Source organism: Gymnoscopelus braueri (genome assembly GCF_963280865.1).
Source record: "Gymnoscopelus braueri genome assembly, contig: SCAFFOLD_58, whole genome shotgun sequence".
NCBI classification, from domain to species: Eukaryota; Metazoa; Chordata; class Actinopteri; order Myctophiformes; family Myctophidae; genus Gymnoscopelus; species Gymnoscopelus braueri.
This window is the reverse complement of record NW_027660470.1, coordinates 182903-207547: the sequence shown is the minus strand read 5'-3', so window position 1 is coordinate 207547 and position 24645 is coordinate 182903. Positions and strand designations below refer to the sequence as shown.

Below are 24645 nucleotides of genomic sequence, written 5' to 3'. Positions count from 1 at the left end.
CTTGTAGATCGGCTGTTTTTGAATATAGCTGAAAGTTAAAAAAGGTATTTTTACCGGGACCCCCTGAAAGCCCCTCAAGGACCCCTGGGGGTCCCCAGAGCCCACTTTGAGAAGCAGTGGTGTAATGATGTATTGTCCTGTTGTGTCATCAGTGATGGACGGTGTCAGTGTGGACGTCCCAGAGATCATCCAACACACATCAACACAGCTGTGGACACTGAGTGGACCAGTGAGCAGCACTCCTCTGAACGGCCCACTGATGCTTTTGGAACGTTGGACATTATGGGAGTCAGATGGTCCATACCTGTAAGTATCTGACTGACAATGTGATGAATGTTCTCTGTGGTTCATGATACTCTGTCTTACATCATCTATTTAACATTATTCACTCAAGAGATTCAACATTAAAGTTTGTATTATTTATTACATCCTACATGCAAGTACATCAGAGTAAAATGATTAAGTTATATCCTAAAGCTGCTTTAAAGTCCCTGAGGATGATGTAATTGACTTTAGAATAGAAATTAGGGGCAGAAATCAGTGTGTAAAGCCAGACCCTCTTGATATGACAGTTCAGTGTGTATTTATTAGTTTATGGGACATCTAGAAATATAAGTCCAGTGAATACTCTTTACAAATTTGAAAATAATAATTAACTAGAAAAAGTGCTCCTCGGAGCACAGGTCTCCACCAGGTCAGGTACGTTATTGTGGCCTCCTGGTGGCGCTATAATAGGCCAATGTGAAAAGGGTGGCATTTATTCTTAGGTCGTTCACTGCAATCGGACACTGCATTCATGATTTGAGGCATTTTGTTCCAAAAATGTGTTTTGCGAAATTAGACCTAGTGGTGGCGCTATAACAGGCCAATGGTAAAAGGGTGGCATTTCTTCCTCGGCCTAATAGAAATGTGAGTGTGAAATTTCACGGAAATCGCAAGCTGCGTTCATGATTTGAGGCATTTAGTTGAAAACGGACCAATCCTGCAAACTTTGGAAGCCAATCTTAGGCAATCAGGATGTAATATGGGAAATCGGACAGATCCGTGTTGATCACATGACTATAGAGATACTGTGTACTGATTTGTGTGATGTTTGGACAAAATCTGTAGGAGTAGTAACTATCAATAAATGTGTTTTGCACAAATCGGCCTCCTGGTGGCGCTATAACAGGCCAATCTGAAACATTTGGGCCAGAGGTTCTGACTTGGCATCCAGGGAGTGTGTGTGCACAGTTTCGCAGCGACCGGGCCAACGGTGCCCGGAGATTAGGTGGTGACGGACGGACGGACAGGGGGTAAAACATACTCTCTCGCCATGCCTTTCGGCCTGACGGAGACAATGATATAATATATATAATAAACATAATAATTATGTTTTACATTTAGATTGATCATGTTCATCACTGTCATCTGATTTGTCTCTTTGATCACCTAGTTCCTGCGTCTGTCATCAGACACTGAACCCTCCCTTATCTACGACCTGATGAGAAGAGACAGAGACATAGATGGTGGGTGGTGTTGGGACACACCCTACATGGTGGTGTCTGTGGTGGGAGGACAAGGCAGTGCAGAGGTCAACCCCTGGGTTCAGAAGGTCATCAGACAGGGACTGGTCAACGCCCTGGCTAAAGGTGTGTGTGTGTGTGTGTGTGTGTGTGTGTGTGTGTGTGTGTGTGTGTGTGTGTGTGTGTGTGTGTGTGTGTGTGTGTGTGTGTGTGTGTGTGTGTGTGTGTGTGTGTGTGTGTGTGTGTGTGTGTGTGTGGCGGCGGGTCTGTGTGTGTGTGTGGGGGGGGGAGGATCGCACCACAACTCGGGTCCGCGGCCGTGTATGCGCGGACACGCACGTGCGCATGCACGTTGGGGAGGCACGTGTCAGAATGTACATTATTTGTGTTCGTGACGGGGGATGCTCTGGCTGTTAGATCTGTATAGCCTTTGCTATGTGTTTGTGTGTGTTCTGTGGCTCCACGACACCACGACGGGATGTGCGTGTGGTGTGTGTTGTACACACTACAGAGTACAACGTCACTTTCCATCCCTGATAAACTGTCTGTTCACAGCGCATAAGCCAAACTGCACACTTTGGATGCTCGCATCCCCCGACAGGTATGGTCTAGTTTAAGTATAACACAAGTGGAGAAAACAACTAGTGAAGCTACTTTATGGTCTGATGGCATCATGCATGATGCTGACCAGACAGACAGACAGACAGACAGACAGACAGACAGACAGACAGACTAATAACACACTAACACTCTCCCTCTTTATCTCACTGACACACACACACACACACACACACACACACACACACACACACACACACACACACACACACACACACACACACACACACACACACAGGCACACACACAGGCACACACACATACATACATCCAGGAGGCTGCAGCTGGATACTGACAGAAGGCTTTGATGATGGCGTGGGGAGATGTGTAGGAGAGGCGGTGAGGGACAGCAGAGTGGTCCATGCGGTGGGCATCACTCCCTGGGGCATCGTGCACAACAGAGACCAGTTGGTCTCTCAGGTATTTACGTTGTGTTTTCCTCCACCTAATTAATAATATTTATTAAATTATCATTCTCGCAAACTCCACTATATTTACATTGTAAAATACTGTACTGTGTGTACTGATATTTAATGTCTGTTCATTAATATGTTACTGCCACTCTCTAATAATAATAATACATACTGAGATCACAACATACAGAAAGAGGAAGATTGTGTTATCATTGTTTTTGATTCCATGAATTAGGAAGTCTCCCCCCCATCTTAGACTCACCAGAAGCCCCCAGATAACACACTGTAAGATGTAGTTCCTGTTTTCTTCCATCTCAGGGCAGAGGTGTTTATTACTCTGTTGAGAACAGAACCAGTGATTCCTGTTGTCTGGAGAAGAACCATGATGCCTTCCTGCTGGTGGATGATGGGAGTGAAGGTCGTAGAGGAGGAGAGAAGAACTTCAGCGTCAAGTTAGGGGAACACATCTCTACACAACACATCTCTACACAACACATCAGAGGTAAGAGATGATGGACGTTATGTCACTGGAATTAAAATAATCATGGTATTATTTACCATAACCAGGTCAAAAGGTGACTTAAGTTAAAAGCAGTGAAACACCCAGCATTTTAATCATTTCACTGTATTTGATTTGATGTTGAACTGCTACAAGATGTGAAATATTATTTATATTGTTTGTTGGACATACTCCTGGCTGTGAAAATGTAAATGTATGTTTGTAACAAACAATTCATCTGTCCATTATTTTCTTTTGTATTCATTAAATTGGTCTATAAAAGAACATAAATGTTGTTAAATATGTATTTCCCAAAGTCCAAATGTGAGACATAATGTCTTTGTCCACAACATAAAGATATTAATTTGACTGTCATAGCAAACCATGACATTTAAGAAGCTGTAATCAGAGACTTTAAGGGTGTTTTATTATTATTATAATTGTATTTGTTTTTGATTGTGGAAAGAATGTATCTCATGGTGCGTTCACACTGGCAGAAACATTGTGGTCCTATGTATTCAATTAATCATACAGGGGGGAGGGGGGTGAGTTATGATTTAATAATATTCATATTTCCTTACAGGCAGCAGCATCAACATTGCAGTCCTCAACATGCTCATATCAGGAGAGACATCCATGCTGGAGGTACAATCAATACTTTATACATTATTCATTCATTCATTTACATTACAATGATTGTATACAATATAACTTGACGTTTATGAGCCAGGAGCATTATAGGAGCATTACTGTCATTATACCTGATTATGTATTATTATCATAATGTAGTTAACAGCTCCAGATGTTAGGTCTGTGCTCTTCTACATAGTGTTGCTGTCAGGCAGAAACAATCTCCATGGTTCTACTTTATTATTTTCTTTAATAAATCAGTGTTATTGAACAGCCGTTAGGTCTGTGTGTGGGTTTATAAATCAGTGCTATTGAACAGCCTTTATGTGTGTGTTTGTGGGTTTATAAATCAGTGTTATTGAACACCCTTTACGTCTGTGTGTGTGGGTTTATAAATCAGTGTTATTGAACACCCTTTACGTCTGTGTGTGTGGGTTTATAAATCAGTGTTAATCTGTGTCTCTCTCTCTCTCTCTCTCTCTCTCTCTCTCTCTCTCTCTCTCTCTCTCTTTCCGTCTCTCTTTCTCTCTCTCTCTCTCTCTCTCTCTCTCTCTTTCCGTCTCTCTCTCTCTCTCTCATATCTTCATCAGAGGGTGGGCGTGTCTTTGAAGAACTCCACACCCTGGTTGGTGCTGGCAGGTTCAGGAGGTGTGGCTGACCTCTTGAGTGACATCTTGGAGAACCAATCACCTACCTCTGATGGTGTTGATGTTGACAGAGTGACAGAAGTGATCAGGAAACACTTCCCTTCTGAAGCCCTGATAGATCAACTTGTTGAACAGGTAAGAGCAGTGATTGGTTCACATAGTACAGTGGAACAGGTAAGAGCAGTGATTGGTTCACATAGTACAGTGGAACAGGTAAGAGCAGTGATTGGTTCACATAGTACAGTGGAACAGGTAAGAGCAGTGATTGGTTCACATAGTACAGTGGAACAGGTAAGAGCAGTGATTGGTTCACATAGTACAGTGGGAGGAAGGGGTTTTCATGCACCCCCCGGAAATATACTTCTAATCAGTGTTTGCTGATTGGAACAATGTTCTGAAATGATGAGCTATGTTATAAAATTAAAGTTCAAAATCTATGTTCACTATATCTCAGCCAATATTGCACTTAACTGACAAATAAGATATCCAGACCTATATATGTTTTGAGGGTCAAGGATCACAATGAAACTATTCTTAAAATGATCACATGTACCTGTGGCATACTGGTAAGCCATAGGCTAATCACATCTGTACCAATTATTATTATGCCAAAGTTTTTATCATTTAAAAACAAATCTTACTAATAACTTTCTTCATCAATGTGTTAATAAAGGTACTAACACCTGTCAATTAGTTCCAATCAAAGTTGGGGTATCCAGAGGGCCTGTCGAGCGATACATTTACATTATTGGGGTTCCAAGAAAGATAATCTTAGATTCTCAGTTTAATTTGCATTATGTAAAAAATTAAACCATCATGAAAAGCAGATTGTGAAAATGAATTTCATCGTAGCAATACACTGCATAGTACAGTATGCATATAAGACAACAAGAAATGAAGAGCAACTTAGAAAAAGTGCTCCTCAGAGCACAGGTCTCCGCCAGGTCAGGTAGGTTATTGTGGCCTCCTGGTGGCGCTATAATAGGCCAATGTGAAAAGAGTGCCATTTCTTCTTAGGCCTTGCATGACAATCAGACACTGCATTCATGATTTGAAGCATTTTGTTAAAAAAAGGTGTTTTGCTAAATTAGACCTGCTGGTGGCGCTATAACAGGCCAATGTTAAAAGGGTGGCATTTGTTCCTCAACATAGTGTGAATGTGCGTGCACCGCAATCGGACGCTGCGTTCATGATTTGCGGCATTTTGTTCAAAACAAGCCACTACTGCAAACTTTAGATGTGAATCTTAGCCAATCAGGGTGGAATATGAAAAAATCTTAGCCAATCAGGGTGGAATATGAAAAATCAAACAGATGTGCCTTGATCATGACTATAGAGATCATGTGTACCGATTTGCGTGAATTTTGGATAAAATCAGAAGGAGTAATATGAAGAAATTTGTTTTAAGTCAGCCTCCTGGTGGCGCTATAACAGGCAGATGTGAGAAATGCAGGGCAAAGGTTTTTCCTTGACCTCTAGGGAGTGCGCATACAAAGTTTTACACAGATCGGTGCAGTTATAGGTACAAACATGAATCGGCTTGTTATAGCGCCACCATGAGGATGATTTGAAAAATCTCAAGTGACATTTCTTCCTCGGTCTAGTGGGAATATGCGTGTGAAATTTCACGGACATTGCACGCTGTGTTCATGATTTGAGGCATTTTGTTCAAAACAACGGAGCACTCCTGCAAACTTTGGAAGCCATTTTTAGCCAATCAGGATGGAATATGGAAAATCTGAAAGACCCGTTTTGTTTAATGACTATAGAGATACTGTGTAGCGATTTGTGGGATGTTTGGACAAAATCGGTAGGAGTACTGTCAAAAAATGTGGCCTCCTGGTGGCGCTATAACAGGCCCATGTGAACATTTTGGGGCAAAGGTTCTGAATTGGCATCCAGGGAGTGTGTGTGCACAGTTTCACTGCCATCAAACCAACGGTGTGGGAGATTAGCTGTTCACAGACGGACGGACGGACACACACACACACACACACACACACACACACACACACACACACACACACACACACACACACACACACACACACACACACACACACAGTTTAACAATGTATTTCTGTCCAAACACAGGGAAAGCATACAGGGACACAAACATTTTAGGGTCAGTAAAGGTTACATTCACAACCTCATGGATATGTCCTCATGATACAACATGCACGTCACTCAGCACTATGCGTAGCGGCGGCTCCGCCACATATGGGAGCAGAGACAGCACAATACTTTAACCAGCCTTTCTGCCTCGTCTTTGGGCATCCAAAGTTGTTGAAACCCTCCAACAACCAGTCCGTGTGTATAATGTCCTCTAGGCTGGATCACCAGAGGAAACAAAGTTCTCAGTCTTGCTCTGCTGCTTGGTGTTAAAGCTCTCTCTGTAGTTGTTCTCATGGGCCTGGAGGTTGACCCGTTACTATTCCGACAGCGGACGGACATACCGCTGGAAGGCCGCCGGGTCTATTACCTCTCTTCCCGGTAGCTGTTCATAGGAGGGAGGGGCCGTCAGGTAGCGTCGGCTGTTTATAGATTCCACCGGTGAGAAATGCCTTCTTATGCAAGCTACATAGTCCACAGAAGTTGCAAATGCATCCACTGTACCTACTATATTGACGATGGTAGTTACAACGGGGCAGTTTAACGTCATGCCCAGGACACGCGGACGGACACACACACACACACACACACACACACACACACACACACACACACACACACACACACACACACACACACACACACAGACGGACGGGCGGACGGACGGACGGACGGACAGGGTGCTTCCCCTCGTCATATCTATGCTATAGTTATGATTATGGGATCTATGCTCTTCAGTGAGATACTGTATGTGTCTGGGTACATGGACACCATGGCTGCAGACAGCAGCGTGACTTTGAAAAGTTAATCTAAGGAAACATTGTTTACTCTGTCAGGACCAATGAATTATTTTTTCCAAAGTAAAAGCGACTGAACTGGGTATTTAACGACATGGATATCCATCCACTGGCCAGGATTCTGGGAATATTTTCCTCCCGGACACACATTACGTTATATATTATATTTAGTTTTCTGCCTCTAAGCCACAAGGTACCTGTGAGGTGTGAGTGGGATTCAAATGTTGTGCAAGCAAAGCTAAGCTTAAAAGACAATGGTAGCCCCGCTGTCTGGGGGAGAAGGTGTTTATCCCGCTGCCTGGGGGAGAAGGTGTTTATCCCGCTGCCTGGGGGAGAAGGGACGTAAGGAGCCCCGAGGGGTGACAGTGGCCAATGAAATCGCAGGAAAAAAAGGTCAATTTGATCTCATGTCCGCTTGTGTGGTAGGTGGACTTAATAATGTCACACCAGTGTTAAAGGGATAGTTTATTTTGGGAGAAATGTATTATTTTAACTACTTATCCAGAGTCATACAAGGTCATGGATGTATTTTGTATGTCTGTGTTTTCTGTTTGAATGTATGTTGAATGGTTAACTAGGTTATCTTCATTCCTGTACTGGTCTGTGAGATCAAGTAGCAGCTCCTCTAAAAGATATGGAAATACTGTCAGCATACCAGAACATCATGAGTTTATCTGATTCTGTTTAATTACAGTGAAAACATAATATAATTCCTCTCTAAACCCTTATAGTTTCTCTGCCTGTGGCTGTTGGCTCAGTGAGTGGAGATGTACAGTACATCATGTGTCACAGGTTTGAATCTGGCTGATGACATGTGTTGCATCCGCTGTGTAGTGCCAAGCAGAGCAGAAAATACATTACACTTTATATGTATTATTAAAGGGATACTTCACTTTCACATAAAATAAACATTAAAAATATATATATAAAAAAATGAAAGAAGTTATGGCAAAATAAAGGCCCCCCTCACACATTAGTAGGACACTCTAATGCGTGAGGGGGCCATGAATTTTCCATTACTTTTTTCATTTATTTTTAATATATTTTTTAAATGTTTCCCCGACCCGAACCTAAATGCCATCAGAATATCACAAAGTTTTACAAGTTCCTGTTTTGCAGAAATGTCTAATTTGCCCATCATGTGACCTTTGACCTTGACCCTCAGGTTCAGAGCATCTACGAGAACAGGAAGCTGATAACATTTTACCATGAAGACCAGAGACCAGAAGACTTTGATACAGTCATGATCAAAGCCCTGATGCCAGGTACAATATAGAGCAATACCCCTAATTAATATATTTAATATGAAAAACACTGTGGGCTACAGCACATGATGTTCATTTAACATGCTGTGTGTGTGTGTGTGCGCGTGTGCGTGTGCGTGTGCGTGTGTGTGTGTGTGTGTTTTCAGCCAGTAAGCACTCTGCATCAGGTAATACCTTCCCTTACATTAAGGAGCTGAGTCTAGCAGGGAGATGGAACAGAGGGGACTTTGCCATCAGAGAGCTCTTCAATGATGACATCAGTGATGATGACTTCCTGACTTATGGCGTCCTGGAGGATCTCTACAGAGGAGTGGCTAAAGACACACTGGTCCACAAGCTGCTACTGGAACGCCTGAAGGAGAGACTGGGAACCTCAGACCTTGACTCTCTGGAAGAGATCAGCCTGTTTGAGGTGGGTTTAGGTTTAGACTAATCTATATCATGACCCTTGATTGATCAGTGGTTCTGAAGAGATGACCTTCACTCACTACTTAATGCTGTAATGTGTGGGGGGGGGGCAGTTAAACTGACAGCACAATCTACTTGGAATGTAAATCAAATGTGTAATTATTTGGTCAATAATATGATCTTGAAATCATTATCTGTTGAAAATATCTGCAGAAACTTTGTATGGAAATTGATCAAATAACCTGTGTTCCTATTTGCTACAATATAATCATTATTTAGTCACAAGCTCTTTTCATTGGTTCAATATTTATGAAACCCACAGACACACTTGGCCTTTTTCACTTTCATAACTTAAAACAAATAGGAAAGATAGCAGATCTGCAATCTCACCTGTTGCTTTTCTTTGGTGCTATTTTTACACAACATTCTTGTATGACAAAGTTGGACATATAAATATAAAAATAAAAATACATTGAAAAAAATACATTGAAAAAAGCAGTAAGATTTTGACAATGCTGCTTGATTTGAGGACATTTGGGCTTGATGATGATGAAGATGATGATGATGGAGGTTTGTCTTATGCTCTGTCTCTCCAGGTGTCAGGTGTCTTGAAGAAGTTAATGGGTGATGTGAAGCCTTTCTACGTCACTGTTCTGGATCTAAAAGACACCTTTGACAAGAAGGCTCTGGAGGTATTCTTCTGAATATATAATACTGTTATGTTCTTTGATCTAATCTTTAAATAGTCAGCTTCTACTGTGCTGCAATATTTCAAGGATATGTGACACTTTCTTTTCTTTTTTTTTAATCAAATCAAATAACTGGTTTCTTCAGTTAAATCAGTAATATACATCAATCACATAACCCTGGAGCCTGTATTATAAAAGCAGAATGAAGACATCCAGGATTTAACCCTAGAACACTAACGTTGGGTGATTTTTATGTGACAGTCACGACAAACATGGGAGACGACACACAGGATTAAATGAAAACTTATTTTATTTGTAACATAAAATACATAAATGATACTTAATAATTAGAATGTGGTGTGAATAGTCAGTTGGATCAGTAGTGTAGTGTATGTATGGATGTGTGAAAATGTAGTGTATGTGTAGAAACAAACCAACTCAAAGGAACCAAAAGCTAACAGTGTTTCCTGTGAGGAGAGAGAGACATAGTGACATTGACCAGCCTAATTAAATACTCCAGAGGCTGATTGGAGTCAGGTGTGCCTCTTCCTCTATAGGCCACACCCCTACAGGCTGTTCCCTCCTCCTACACATGAACAGTCCTCTATAGGCCACACCCCTGCAGGCTGTTCCCTCCTCCTACACATGAACAGTCCTCTATAGGCCACACCCCTGCAGGCTGTCCCCTCCTCCTACACATGAACAGTCCTCTATAGGCCACACCCCTGCAGGCTGGTCCCCTCCTCCTACACATGAACAGTCCTCTATAGGCCACACCCCTGCAGGCTGGTCCCCTCCTCCTACACATGAACAGTCCTCTATAGGCCACACCCCTGCAGGCTGTCCCCTCCTCCTACACATGAACAGTCCTCTATAGGCCACACCCCTGCAGGCTGGTCCCCTCCTCCTACACATGAACAGTCCTCTATAGGCCACACCCCTGCAGGCTGGTCCCCTCCTCCTACACATGAACAGTCCTCTATAGGCCACACCCCTGCAGGCTGGTCCCCTCCTCCTACACATGAACAGTCCTCTATAGGCCACACCCCTGCAGGCTGGTACCCTCCTCCTACACATGAACAGTCCCATAGATGTAGAAACCTAGATCCTCATTGGCCGTTGCAGTGCGTTGGAGCAACTGGTATCGCGGCCGTCATTTTAGCGTAGGCAAACTGACACTCAAAGTGACTACTGGCCAATCACAGCGCTCACAGCGCGTTGACTACTGGCCAATCACAGTGCGTCTTTTCCAGGACTTGTCAGTGCAATGTTTCTCAACCAGTAGTCCGGGGACCACCAGTGGTCCTTGAGGGGGTCCAGGTGGTCCCCAGCTAAATGATGGAGAGTTGATAACCAAATGGACCCTTATAGAGCTTTAAATCTTGAGTATAACATTTCACACTGTCAAGAGTCAAATTGTTAAACATCTGCATTACTTACTATACAGGTAATAATAATAATAATAATAATACATTTTATTTGTATTACTTACTATACAGGTAATAATAATAATAATAATAATAATACATTTTATTTGTATTACTTACTATACAGGTACACAATTAGATTTTGACAGCATCTTATCGAACGATAACAACATATTCTACGTTTTGGGTGTGAGAGGCTAAAGCTCATCAAACGGTGTTCTGTGGCTCAAATGCCGAATAAATAATGGGCCTTGACATGAAAAAGGTTGAAAACCACTGTTCTAATGCATTTATGTCCATTGAAGCAGACCTCTCTCCACAATTAAAATCATCACAACTCCCTGTACTTTCAACCTATTTTCAAGCGGTTAAGTTTGTCACAAATGTGAGACATGGAGTTATGGATCCAGTAGGCGTGGCCTATATTTGGTTACATCTAAATTGCATATTTTCATACCAAAATATTTTCAAGTAACAGTAATAGTGACACAATATTTGTGTCTCCATTCACTGACAGACTACATGAAATCTGCTGGCCACATTGCAGAATTGCCTTTATCCAACATCCTTAATGTTAGCTATTCAGGTCAGAACAAAGCTAGTCTGGGAGGCATTGCGTCGGAGCTTGGACAGCAGGGGTGCGCCACTGCATTGTGATTCAAATCAACAGCCAATGAAGAAAAGGGGGCGGGATCCACATGCACTGGGTGTTGCATCTAAATAGGATCGACGGGAAGCAATTTCCCCTTGAGAAATTGCGGCCGCCATTGTTGTGTACTGCTGTTTGCCTCTCGTCTGACTTTTTAGACGAGTTGCACAGCTCTCAGACCGGTAAGAGGCGTGTCCGCTCAGATTCTGAGCGCAAGTTACATCTCGCCCACAAATACCAGGGCTCTGGCCCAGAAGTTCCTCGCCGAGCTGGCGAAAACTTCTGGGAACTCAGATTAGAACAGAGCTATCAACTTTGAAAGACCATGTCTCTCATAGGAACCTGTTTAAACTGCAGTAAAAGACGATTTATTATTGCACAAATCCAGAGTGTGGAGTTTGCCAAGTTCCAACTAACTTCCAACTTCCTCCTACACATGAACAGAGACCAATAGAATCATACCAAAACAACACCACACACAATCAGTGGGATGGGTCATCATGTGTGAGTTGGGTGAGTCCTTGGGCACCTTCAGGCTGCTCAGTCGAAAACCGGTCTCACCATTCACAAGGACATCTGCTCAAAACACCTGCAGCTCTACACAAACACCCTCAACTCCACCCGCTCTGCCTATTTTTCTGGAATCATCCAGTCTGGTAACGGCAACCCCAAAGTCCTTTTCTCCACAATCAATAAACTCCTCAAACCCATGGACACCATCTCACGCTCCTTCACTGTCGATAAATGCAGTAACTTCCTCTCATTTTTCCATGACAAAATCAACTCCATCCATAACCAGCTGACCATACATACACTACACTACTGATCTACAAACATTTGCATTATTTCAAGTGGCTCGCTCACTACCGACAAGCAATTGGTAGCGGACTGCTTTAACAGTTTCTTCACCACAGTTGCAACCCAGTTGGTAAGCAAACTCCCTCAGCATTCAGGTCTGTTTGGCCCCGACCACATTCAAGCTCACTATGAGAAACTAGGGGCTAAAAAAGATTCCTTCTTTTTCAAACCTGTATTGACTGTTGATGTGCAAAACAAACTCCTCGCCCTAAAGCCAAACAAGGCCACCGGCCATGACAACATCCCCACCAGATTCCTCAGAGACGCAGCGGTCTCCATTGCTCCCATAGTAGCCCACATTACAAACTTATCCATCAGTCAGTGTCACGTCCCACAAGAATTCAAGTTGGCAAGAGTAATCCCTCTATTTAAAAAAGGAAGCAAACTAGATCCTGGCAACTATAGGCCTGTTTCCATCCTTTGTTCCATCTCAAAGGTTATAGAGCGATCAATCCAAGAACAAATCAACAGCTACCTCAGTGAGCGCAAACTGTTGTTTGAATTCCAATCGGGCTTCAGAACATCCCACTCCACTGACACATGCCTACTATATTTGACCGACTACATCAAACGTGAGGTAGACTCGGGCAAATACTGTGGCATGGTCATGCTGGACCTCACGCAATTCTACTTGATAAGCTGAGGGCGATTGGTTTTGATCACTAAATTGGATGAGATCTTACTTGGAGGGTAGAGAACAAGTGGTTGACATCAACGGAACCATGTCCTCATCCCTCCCGGTGAGCTGCGGGGTTCCTCAAGGCAGCATTCTAGGGCCGTTACTGTTCCTTCTATACATTAACGACATGAATGCTGCCTGTAACTGCAAACTGTTCCTGTTCGCTGATGACTCGGCACTCCTGATCTCGGGTGAGGACAAGTTGCAAGTTGAGGAAGCTCTCAGCTCTGAACTCTCAAAAATCCGTACCTGGCTTACCGATAACAAACTGTCACTACACCTTGGGAAAACTGAATCCATCCTATTTGGGACCAAACATTCCCTCAGTAAAATGAAGGTAGATGACTTCAAGGTCATAGTCGATGACACAATCATCACTAGCAAAGAAGAGATTACCTATTTGGGATGTATTCTTGACAAATACCTGTCAGGTGAAAGCATGGCAACAAAGGTGGTCAAAGGAGTAAACCAGAGAACCAGATTTATGGGCAGAGTTTCCTCTTTTGTCAACCCTCAGGCCCTCAGGACCCTCTCGGGGGCCCTGATTCAGCCCCTTTTTGACTATGCTAGCTCCTCTTGGTACTCTAACACCTCAGTGTCACTGCAGACTAAGCTTCAAACCTCCCAAAACAAACTGATCCGACTACTTCTCGGACTGGGGCCCATGACCCACCTCTCTCCCACTCACTTTGCCAGCCTAGGCTGGCTCAGGGTGGAAGACAGGGTTAAACAACTAAAAATGGGTCTGGTCTTCAAAATTGTAAATGCAGATTTGCCCGAAATGCCCCCTATACCCGCATATCTGTATAAATACCTCGAAAAAGTTAGTGACACCCACAGCCACGAAACTAGAGGGAGCGTAAACAACAATCTGGTACCACCCACCCATAAAACAAACATGGGCAAATTCTCCTTCTATAGCACAGCCACCAAGGAATGGAATAGTCTAACCCCATCCCTCAAAAAATGCAGTTCGCTGGGCTCATTCAAAACAGCCCTAAAAACCCATCTTTCTGGAGGCCGAAAGAGGAGCTAGTACCAGTTTCCCTGTAGACAGACGACCCCCCCCCCCTCCTCTTTTTTGTACATATTTTGTATTTCCTCATGCATTTTTTGTATATAATCGTTATTTTTCCATGCTTCACCCCCCCCCCTTTTTTTGTACATTTATTTTTTATTTTAATTTTTTTTCATGCTCCTTTTTTTTTGGTACATAGTTGTATTTTTTCTGTATTATCTGTATTTTCATGTTGATTTTTGAACTGTTTGGTTGCTACTATATATGTCTATGAAATTAATTCAAGGACCCCAACGGAAACAAGTCCGCAAGGACTTTTTTGGCCGGACCTTTTAGTCAAAAGCATTATAAATGTAACTGTGTTGTTTTACATTCTTTTGCCTAATAAAAATTTCAATCAATCAAAAAACCATCTCTCCCCCCCCGGACCTCAACCTGACCCCCCTCCACTCCCCACTCACTCCTTCTCCACATTCCTCGACATAACCCCATCTGACCTCTCCTCTGTTATAGTGAGCATGAAGTCCTCAACCTGCTCACTGGACCCCCTCCCCACTTCCCTCCTCAAGGACTGCCTCCCCACTCTCTCCCAACTCATTACCAAAACTGTTAATGCCTCTCTCTCCTCTGGTTCTGTCCCCGCTCCTCTAAAGCTTGCCGCCGTCAGTCCCATTCTCAAAAAACCTGGTCTCGACCCCGACTCCCCCAACAACTACCGGCCCATATCCAACCTACCTTTTCTGTCAAAAATCCTGGAACGCGTTGTCGCCACTCAAATCACCACCTACCTTGAATTCAATAACCTCTTCGAAAATTTCCAATCCGGCTTCTGCTCCAAACACAGCACAGAGACTGGCCTCATCAAAGTCACCAACGACCTCCTGCTCTCCTGCGACTCCGGTTCACTCAACATCCTCATCCTCCTTGACCTCAGTGCTGCTTTTGACACCATCAACCACTCCATACTCCTCTCACGCCTCAAAACCACCCTCGGAATCACCGGTACTGTCCTCTCCTGGTTTACATCCTACCTCTCCGACAGACATCATTTCATTTCCATAAATAACTCCAAATCCACCACAACCTCTGTCACCCACGGTGTCCCCCAGGGCTCAGTGCTTGGCCCCCTCCTGTTTATTCTCTATATCCTCCCCCTCGGACAAATCCTTCGTCACCACAGCCTCAGTTTCCATTGCTACGCAGACGACACACAGCTCTATCTCCCCTCCAAAACCATCACTGCTACCACCATCTCCACCCTCACCTCCTGTTTGACTGACAAAGTCCTGGATGCAAAAAAACTTCCTCAAACTCAATTGCAATAAATCTGAAATTCTCATCATGGGTCCAGATGCCCTCACCCGCCCCACTCATAACTTCTCCCTCAATATTGACGGCTGCACTGTCACCCCCTCCACCAAAGTCCCAAACCTTGATGTCATCCTGGATCCCACCCTCTCCTTCCAATCCCACGTCAATCACATCACAAAAACAGCCTTCTATCACCTCAGAAATATCGCCCGCCTCCGTCCCACTCTATCCCAAACTGCTGCAGAAACACTCATCCACGCATTCATCACTTCCAGACTCGACTACTGCAATAGTCTCCTCTACGGTGCCACCGCAAAAACTCTCAAAAAACTTCAATATGTCCAAAACTCTGCTGCCCGCCTCCTCACCAGAACCAGATCCAGAGACCATATCACCCCAGTCCTCCATGACCTTCATTGGCTCCCAGTAAAACACAGAATTGATTTCAAAATACTCATCACCACCTACAAAGCCCTCAATAACCAGGCCCCCCTGCTACCTCTCTGACCTCCTCCACCGCCACGCCCCCTCCCGCTCCCTCAGGTCTGGCGACGCAAACCTCCTGGACTTCCCCCAAAAAATAAAAAAACGCACCTGGGGTGACAGACAGGGCATTTTCAGTTGCGGCCCCCACCCTGTGGAACCCACTCCCACCTCACATCAAAGCCGCCCCCACTCTTGCCGTGTTCAAAGCCTCCCTCAAAACCCACCTCTTTAGACTCGCTTTCCCTGCCTAAACCTAACCAAACCTCACTTTCTTCCTCTAAGTCTTAGCCTTTGTTTTTAGCCTTTTTAATGTTTTCTTTTCTCCTAATAAAATTGTTTTGAAGCTGTTTTGTAAAGCGACTTTGGGTACTAGAAAAGAGCTATATAAGTCTGATGTATTATTATTATTATCAGTGACATCATAGAAGGCAGGCTTGTTTCCCTGCCCCCGTGCCTGGTTGTTGGGTGATCGGGTGATTTGAAGGAAGTTATGCAAATGATCTGTACTACGGAGAGACACGCTGTATTGTTGACTGCCTATATTATTGTTCATAGAAGTGTAAGTGCAAGCTCATAGTAGTTTCCATTGTCTAAACGTACTATCTATGCTCTTCAAGTACATTTGCGTCTCTCAAATCATTGAGTGCCATTAAAGGAGAATTCCGGACATTTTAAGTGTTATCTTTGATGTGTCGTTACTCACCTACCGACGTAAACAGTGGCATTGTTTATTTCCAGTTATTCCCCTGTCGTCATATTTTCAACCCCCTCCGTTGTCATAATGGGAGCGCGTGTCATAGGGAAATTCGTCTATTATAACCGATGCAAAGTTATTTTTTTCTCTACTACTACTCATTGTGGAGTCTTATGATAGTCAAACATGCAGTGAAAGTTCCTGAGAGGCTACCGCTAATGACGAACGAGCTAACGCTAGTTGCTTGTTTCTCTCCCAGAACCTGGCAACTTGGTGTTGCCATGTTGAGAAACAAGCAACTAGCGTTAGCTCGTTCGTCATTAGCGGTAGCCTCTCAGGAACTTTCACTGCATGTTTGACTATCATAAGACTCCACAATGAGTAGTAGTAGAGAAAAAAATAACTTTGCATCGGTTATAATAGACGAATTTCCCTATGACACGCGCTCCCATTATGACAACGGAGGGGGTTGAAAATATGACGACAGGGGAATAACTGGAAATAAACAATGCCACTGTTTACGTCGGTAGGTGAGTAACGACACATCAAAGATAACACTTAAAATGTCCGGAATTCTCCTTTAACGTGTTTCACGTGTTTTTACCGCTATGGCGCTGGGTGCCAATGACGTGTTTGACGTGTTTTTGAAAAAATAGTAAAAAAAAAGAAACATGTTCAGAACCCAAGATATCATTATCTGAAGATTTGCAGCTCCATCCACTCCTTGTTTAACTTATGACTGAAAAAGGCTGTATCTCGCTTCCTAAGCACTTTTTTTTACTTTGAAAAAAACTCTGGCACTGGGACAACATAGCCAGAAATAATTCTGGCAATTCTGGCACTCAATGAGTTAAATGAAACATTTGTGATGCCCCACTCCCTTATATGGAGTTATGCTCTGCTCATGCTGTTCCTTCTAGGTGAACAGGGTGGGGCAGTCTATCTACTAATGGCTCATTGGAGAGCACCTGGGCCCGGTGCCTCCAGGAGTCTATAAAAGCCCTGCCCGTGATCAGTCTGAGTTGAGATCCAGAGGAGAGAGGACTGCTGTCCTCTTCAGCTGTACCCTGCTCCCCATGCGTCTGTTATGTTTGATTATTCTTTCCATCCACACACCCTGCACTACACCATGTTCCACTCATCCACACTTACACCACTGATTTACTGATTCCACACCTCATAGGATCCTTACTGTTACCATGTTCCTGTACCTTCAGTAATCTCTCAGTTGCTTATGTTAGTTTATTAGTTAATAAACATCTTGTTTATACTTTCCGTTGGTCTCCCTCCCCTATTATTTGTCGTGGCAAGAGCCAGCCATGACAAATAACATTCACAATTTTCAGTTTTCTCAGATAATTTAGTAGAAGCACAATTAACATGAATGTTTTTATTCTCTAGGTCTTGATTTAAGGACTAACACTATATCAAACTCTGTAAGAATGTATTTGAATACAACCATAATATAAACCTAATTTAAAACAATCCCAGATTGGGCCTGGCATTTTGTTTTAAATTACAAAAGGACTATCCTTTTTTGTCAGAGTTGGTATGGTCGACTTTAATAGTTTAAAGCATATCTCTCATTTCATTCATAGTTCTGTTCTTCTCTCCATCTCAGAGTGCCAAAGAGCAGCTGAAAGGAGAATGTTCATACAGGAACCAGCTCTGTGAATCCCCCTGGTTTCATCTCTTTATCTGGGCTGTCCTACAGAACAACAGTGACGGTGCTGTCTTCTTGTGGGAGAAGGAGGTAAAACACCTGATGCTCACAGAAGGCTGAAGGATTTTTTTTATTTACATGTACATTTATATGGTGTGTAGCGTGTCTGTAACCAGCCCTCTGTCACTGTGTATCTCTGTCCCTCTGTCCATCTGTCCGTATCTGTCTGTATCTGTCCATCTTTCTCTCTGTCCATCTGTCTGTATCTGCCCATCTGTCTGTCTGTATCTGTCTGTATCTGTCTCTGTCCATCTTTCTCTCTGTCCATCTGTCTGTATCTGTCTCATTGTCCATCTATCTGTATCTGTCTCATTGTCCGTCCATCTATCTGTATCTGTCTCATTGTCCATCTGTCTGTATCTGTCCCTCTGTCTCTCTATCCGTCTCCCAGGCAGAGGAGTCAGTGCTGAATGCTCTGAGTGCTTGTAAGATGCTCAGAGAGATGTCAAAGATGGAACATGGGACAACGACCAAACTTTCCATGAAAGAGTCGGCACAGAAGTTTGAGAACCTGGCACATGGTGAGACCTTGAATATATCATCAAACTGAAGTTTCTCTCTCTCTCTCTCTCTCTCTCTCTCTCTCTCTCTCTCTCTCTCTCTCTCTCTCTCTCTCTCTCCCCCCCAAGTTACCCATATTTCTTGTTAATAACAACCTGTCTGTGTGGTTTGATTGAATTGAACTTTATTAACAGTTTGCAAAGACAAGCACAGGGAAGTACAGTTCAATGACAAACAAATATACACTACTATGAAAAACCATCAGGCAGGCTTTGACTTTTTACAGGGGCCAGTTCTGAACTCTATAGCCACCTGTAAGTAGTAAGTGTAAGTAGTAACTTACATTTAAGGATTACATGACTGTTGGTAGGGCGTTCCACATTTTGGTGGCATAGCAGTAGTAGCCTGGTTCCAGACGAATCTGCCATTGCAAAAAAGAAATGGCCCGTGGCAGATTAGGTCTGGCCCCTCTCAATAGAGATTTTATTTCTCTCCCTCCAAAGTTGTGAGGGACCAATCAGGGCCCAGTATGCAAATATGGGGCGGGTTTATCACCAGAGGCATTTTTTTTTATTTGCCGCTCGGAAATGCAGGTTCCACACAGAGATTCAGACTAATATCCACACAGTGATATTAGTCTGGACATGCCAGGCTATAGCAGTAGAACACATTTAACCCCTTGTTTGAGCGTGATTTGTGGAGCTCCTTCTGGTGTTGTGATATCTTTGACGTTTGTGAAGTAGTTTGACAGGTACACGGGTGTCTTTGTGGTTGTTACGCCCCGGCTAAGGCTTAACTAAAAAGTGGACTCCCTCCTTCCCAGTCAAACAGCCAGACCACACAGGTTTAGAATCCCAAGCATTAACACATTGACCGCCGGGCCCGTAGTTCTACGGGCCGTTAAATCCAACCGTAAAGCGCCGATCCCGTAGGCTACGGGCTATGGTCTTTTTAATGGTCCAGGTTAGATTACCCCCTCAGGCACATTGTCAGTTAATCTCATCCATGAAAATTACATAGAAGTTGAAAAAAAAGTGCTTTTTTTTATTATTATTATTATTGTTATTATTATATTACAAAACACTAAAGCCAAGATATAACGTCAATCAGGGGGTCCGCCATCAAACCGTAAGTTTAATCCGAGCAGCAAGCGGCTGCATGTGATCAGTGAGGAAGCACCCGGGGAAAACATGCAGCCGACCGTGCTTGCGCACATGCTTGCGCTTGTAATGTGCACGCGCGGCTGCCTGTGTTCAGTGGGAGGGGGAGCATGCATGCTGCACCGGGGGGAAGCATCCGTGTTCACGTCACATGCTTGCGCTAGTAATGCTCGTGCACGAGTATGCTCGTGCACGAGTATGCTCATACACGCACGGGGATGCACTTTCCCTGACCCCACACACATCAGCCAAGCCGAGTGATGTGGTCGCCTCGCCATCATTGTTTTGAAACAAATAAAGAAAAACTTACCGCGATCATTGCAACATGCGCGCGTCACAGTTGCCATGAAGTCCATGGAGTTTATTTTTATATGGATAAATCCGTGCACCATGGTCGTCGGGTTGCAGAGGACGACTGCGAAGGTAGGACTTTGTTCTTTTTTACAGCGCCCTAACCCGCCTCGGGAGTCACCGTCCCTGGGCGCGGACGTGGAACCAGGGACCCCCGGGGGTCCCTGGTTCCTCTCCTCTCCTCTCTCTCTCTCCGCAGGCTCGACGCCAGCGTCCCAGGGCACGGAGGGTGTGGGTGGGTGTGTGTGTGTGTGTGTGTGTGTGTGTGTGTGTGTGTGTGTGTGTGTGTGTGTGTGTGTGTGTGTGTGTGTGTGTGTGTGTGTGTGTGTGTGTGTGTGTGTGTGTGTGTGTGTGTGTGTGTGTGTGTGTGTGTGTGCGCGCGTAGTCACCGATCGCGTTGTGGTAAAACAAAGAGAAAAGTTACGCTTGTGTTTGTGTGTGCGCGCGCGCGCCTCACACAGACGCACACAAGAGTTGCCGATCCCTAGGTGTTGTTATGAAACAAACAAAGAAAAACGTGGGCGTGTGTGTGCGTGTGTGTGCTGCACGCGCGCTTACACACACACAGTATCTTTGAAACAAACTTCCGAGGCTAGTCTCTCCCTCTCCTGTGTTCGGATCGCCGTGCTCACAACTGTGTGTTGTGGATCGGCTATTTCCCCACTCGACTTGAAATGTGATGTTTGGACTATTAGTCAATTTAGTAAGTTACGCGGTACAAATAGTACATATCTATCACTTTGTTTGGGCTTGTTTTCATAGACCTGGTTGCTTATTTCTCTCTCACAACCTGGCGTGAAATGTGTCTCACGTGACCGCTAGCAGAGGGTCTTCAACCTGTGGGTTGGGACCTCAACGCCTCGTTGTGAGCTTGTAGACAGATATACTTTATTGTCCTTGCGGAAATTCATTTTGTACTAAGCAGCCATCAGGATACAAAAAAATCACAAAACATAAAATAAATATATAGACAGATCACACAAGACAGACAGACAGACACACAGAGAGAGAGGAGGAGGAGGAGGAGGAGGAGGAGAAGAAGAAGAAGAAGAGAGGGCTAGCTTGTAGATCTGCTATTTTCACAATATGTATCTGTGGAACCAGTCAAACAAAATGGTGGTCCCCAGTTCAAATATGACTATTTTGGGGGGTCACGCCCTGGCATCCCTTATTTTTATTTATTTTCACAAATTGTTATAAATGGCATAAAATAAAAAAAAGCTGATCTACAAGCTCAGTAAAAGCTCGTAGATCTGCTATTTGTTGCTATGAATACAGGTGTGGCTTGAGATTTTGACTTGTGTGGGCAAAAAGTTTGGAAAAGGAAGCTCTCGATGAATGTATTGATGTTGCACTTTGAACTTTTAATTATTATTATTTGGAAAAAAAATATTTAGAAACAAAATAAATACAGTGAAAAATGTTGTTTGAAATGAGCTGAAATAAGCTTGCACTTTGGAAACAGTGATAAATGTACAATCAAAGGCATTTTTTTATTTATTTTTTATAAATGAAGTATTGTTTACATGACTGATGTCAATGAAGGTGCAAAATAAATGTCAAACACTTTTGAAATCATTTTTATGCCTCTAAAGTGTGTGTCTTACTAAAACGCTCATAACTCTGATTCTAAACAAAAAGGTCTGTTTTTGGTGAAAACCAAGCTGTATTCAACTACCTCTAGCTAAAAAACGGAACATGCTATCAATTTCATAATTTAAGATAAAAGTCATTGTACACATTCATAAAAGCCTCATTACAAAACAGAGGACAAACTAATAACACAAAAGTCCTCACCCACCCCTACACACACAGATCTTTAACCCATGAACATTATAACAACAATACAGAACGCTGGTGTTTAGAGGCTGGCTAGGAGGAAGACATCTGAATGCTGGTGTCAGCCAGCTTTATAGATGAGCCCATCGTCACAGGAGCCAATCACCAGCCTGGCTCCACCTATTAGTTACTCAGTCACCTGAGTCACCGTGTGTGTGTGTGTGTGTGTGTGTGTGTGTGTGTGTGTGTGTGTGTGTGACACACACACACACACACACACACACACACACACACACACACTGCTTTTATTCAAATAATAAAATCATAATATTTTATTGTGTGTGGTATTTTTCACCTCAGGTGTGTTGGGTTCATGTTGCCAGAGCGATGAGGATAAGTCCTTCAAGTTGCTCAACACAGAGTCTCCAGTCTGGGGAACAAACTGCTTCCAGATGGCCATATCTGCTGAATCACTCCTCTTCTTCAACCATGATGGATTAGAGGTTGGTCCATCTCTGACGGGAGCGTATCTATGTTCCCCAGGTTCTATGTTCCCCAGGCTCTGTTCCCCACTTCCCTGTAAAAAAGTTCTATGTTCCCCACTTACCCAAACAAGGTTCTATGTTCCCCAGGTTCTATGTTTCCCCACTCAATTAAAAAAAGGTTCTATGTTCCCCGTTTATCAAAAAAAAGGTTCTATGTTCCCTGTTTACCTAAAAAAAGTTCTATGCTCCCCGTTAACAAAAAAGGTTCTATGTTTCCTGCTCAACAAACAAAAGGTTATGTTCCCCGTTTACCCTAAAAAAAGGTTCTAGGTTCCCCGTTTACATCTCTTAACACACACAACAGAACATAATGGGGAGAAATGACTGGTTATATATATTTTATTATTATTATTATTATTAATAATATAATATAATATTATATTATTATTATTATTTTATAAATGATGGTTATAATGTGGTTGTCTACCAATGTCGATAAATAAAATAATAATTATTGCTGCTAAAATAAAGATAAACAAAGTGAAAGTCATTTTTAAACACTAGAGGTTCGGGCCGATCCGACCAATAAGTCATATAGTGTTGGGGCTTTGTCTGGTACCTGTTGTACCCCTCTGTCTGTGTCCCTCTGTCTGTGTCCCTGTTGTACCCCTCTGTCTGTGTCCCTGTGTCTGTGTCCCTGTGTCTGTGTCCCTGTGTCCCTCTGTCTGTGTCCCTGTCCCTGTGTCCCTGTGTCTGTGTCCCTGTGTCTGTGTCCCTGTGTCTGTGTCCCTGTGTCTGTGTCCCTCTGTCTGTGTCCCTGTGTCTGTGTCCCTGTGTCTGTGTCCCTGTTGTACCCCTCTGTCTGTGTCCCTGTGTCTGTGTGTCTGTGTCCCTGTGTCTGTGTCCCTGTGTCTGTGTCCCTGTCCCTGTGTCCCTGTGTCTGTGTCCCTGTCCCTGTGTCCCTGTGTCTGTGTCCCTGTGTCTGTGTCCCTGTGTCTGTGTCCCTGTGTCTGTGTCCCTGTGTCTGTGTCCCTCTGTCTGTGTCCCTGTTGTACCCCTCTGTCTGTGTCCCTGTGTCTGTGTCCCTCTGTCTGTGTCCCTGTTGTACCCCTCTGTCTGTGTCCCTCTGTCTGTGTCCCTCTGTCTGTGTCCCTGTTGTACCCCTCTGTCTGTGTCCCTGTGTCTGTGTCCCTGTGTCTGTGTCCCTGTGTCCCTGTGTCTGTGTCCCTGTGTCTGTGTCCCTCTGTCTGTGTCCCTGTTGTACCCCTCTGTCTGTGTCCCTCTGTCTGTGTCCCTGTGTCTGTGTCCCTGTTGTACCCCTCTGTCTGTGTCCCTCTGTCTGTGTCCCTGTGTCTGTGTCCCTGTTGTACCCCTCTGTCTGTGTCCCTGTGTCTGTGTCCCTGTGTCTGTGTCCCTGTGTCTGTGTCCCTGTGTCTGTGTCCCTCTGTCTGTGTCCCTGTTGTACCCCTCTGTCTGTGTCCCTCTGTCTGTGTCCCTGTGTCCCTGTGTCTGTGTCCCTGTTGTACCCCTCTGTCTGTGTCCCTGTGTCTGTGTCCCTGTGTCTGTGTCCCTGTGTCTGTGTCCCTGTTGTACCCCTCTGTCTGTGTCCCTGTGTCTGTGTCCCTGTGTCTGTGTCCCTGTGTCTGTGTCCCTGTGTCTGTGTCCCTGTGTCTGTGTCCCTGTTGTACCCCTCTGTCTGTGTCCCTGTGTCTGTGTCCCTGTGTCTGTGTCCCTGTTGTACCCCTCTGTCTGTGTCCCTGTCCCTGTGTCTGTGTCCCTGTGTCTGTGTCCCTGTGTCCCTGTTGTACCCCTCTGTCTGTGTCCCTGTGTCTGTGTCCCTCTGTCTGTGTCCCTGTGTCTGTGTCCCTCTGTCTGTGTCCCTGTTGTACCCCTCTGTCTGTGTCCCTGTGTCTGTGTCCCTCTGTCTGTGTCCCTCTGTCT

General features: G+C 44.1%; 1 protein-coding gene across 1 annotated transcript in view; it reads left to right on the top strand.

Annotated features, from left to right (window-relative positions):
• The window catches only part of LOC308081206 (transient receptor potential cation channel subfamily M member 5-like), a gene marked incomplete at its 5' end in the record, with an annotated part of 49389 nt that overhangs the window by 8483 nt on the left and 16261 nt on the right, over positions 1–24645 (top strand). Inside the window, 12 exons of the mRNA XM_080457596.1 lie at positions 153–306; positions 1436–1631; positions 2362–2551; positions 2860–3038; positions 3619–3680; positions 4256–4447; positions 8387–8486; positions 8633–8898; positions 9491–9586; positions 18327–18458; positions 18820–18949; positions 22580–22941. Coding sequence (XP_080313722.1) covers positions 153–306; positions 1436–1631; positions 2362–2551; positions 2860–3038; positions 3619–3680; positions 4256–4447; positions 8387–8486; positions 8633–8898; positions 9491–9586; positions 18327–18458; positions 18820–18949; positions 22580–22941 — 2059 coding nt within the window. The remainder of the gene's footprint in view (positions 1–152; positions 307–1435; positions 1632–2361; positions 2552–2859; positions 3039–3618; positions 3681–4255; positions 4448–8386; positions 8487–8632; positions 8899–9490; positions 9587–18326; positions 18459–18819; positions 18950–22579; positions 22942–24645) is intronic.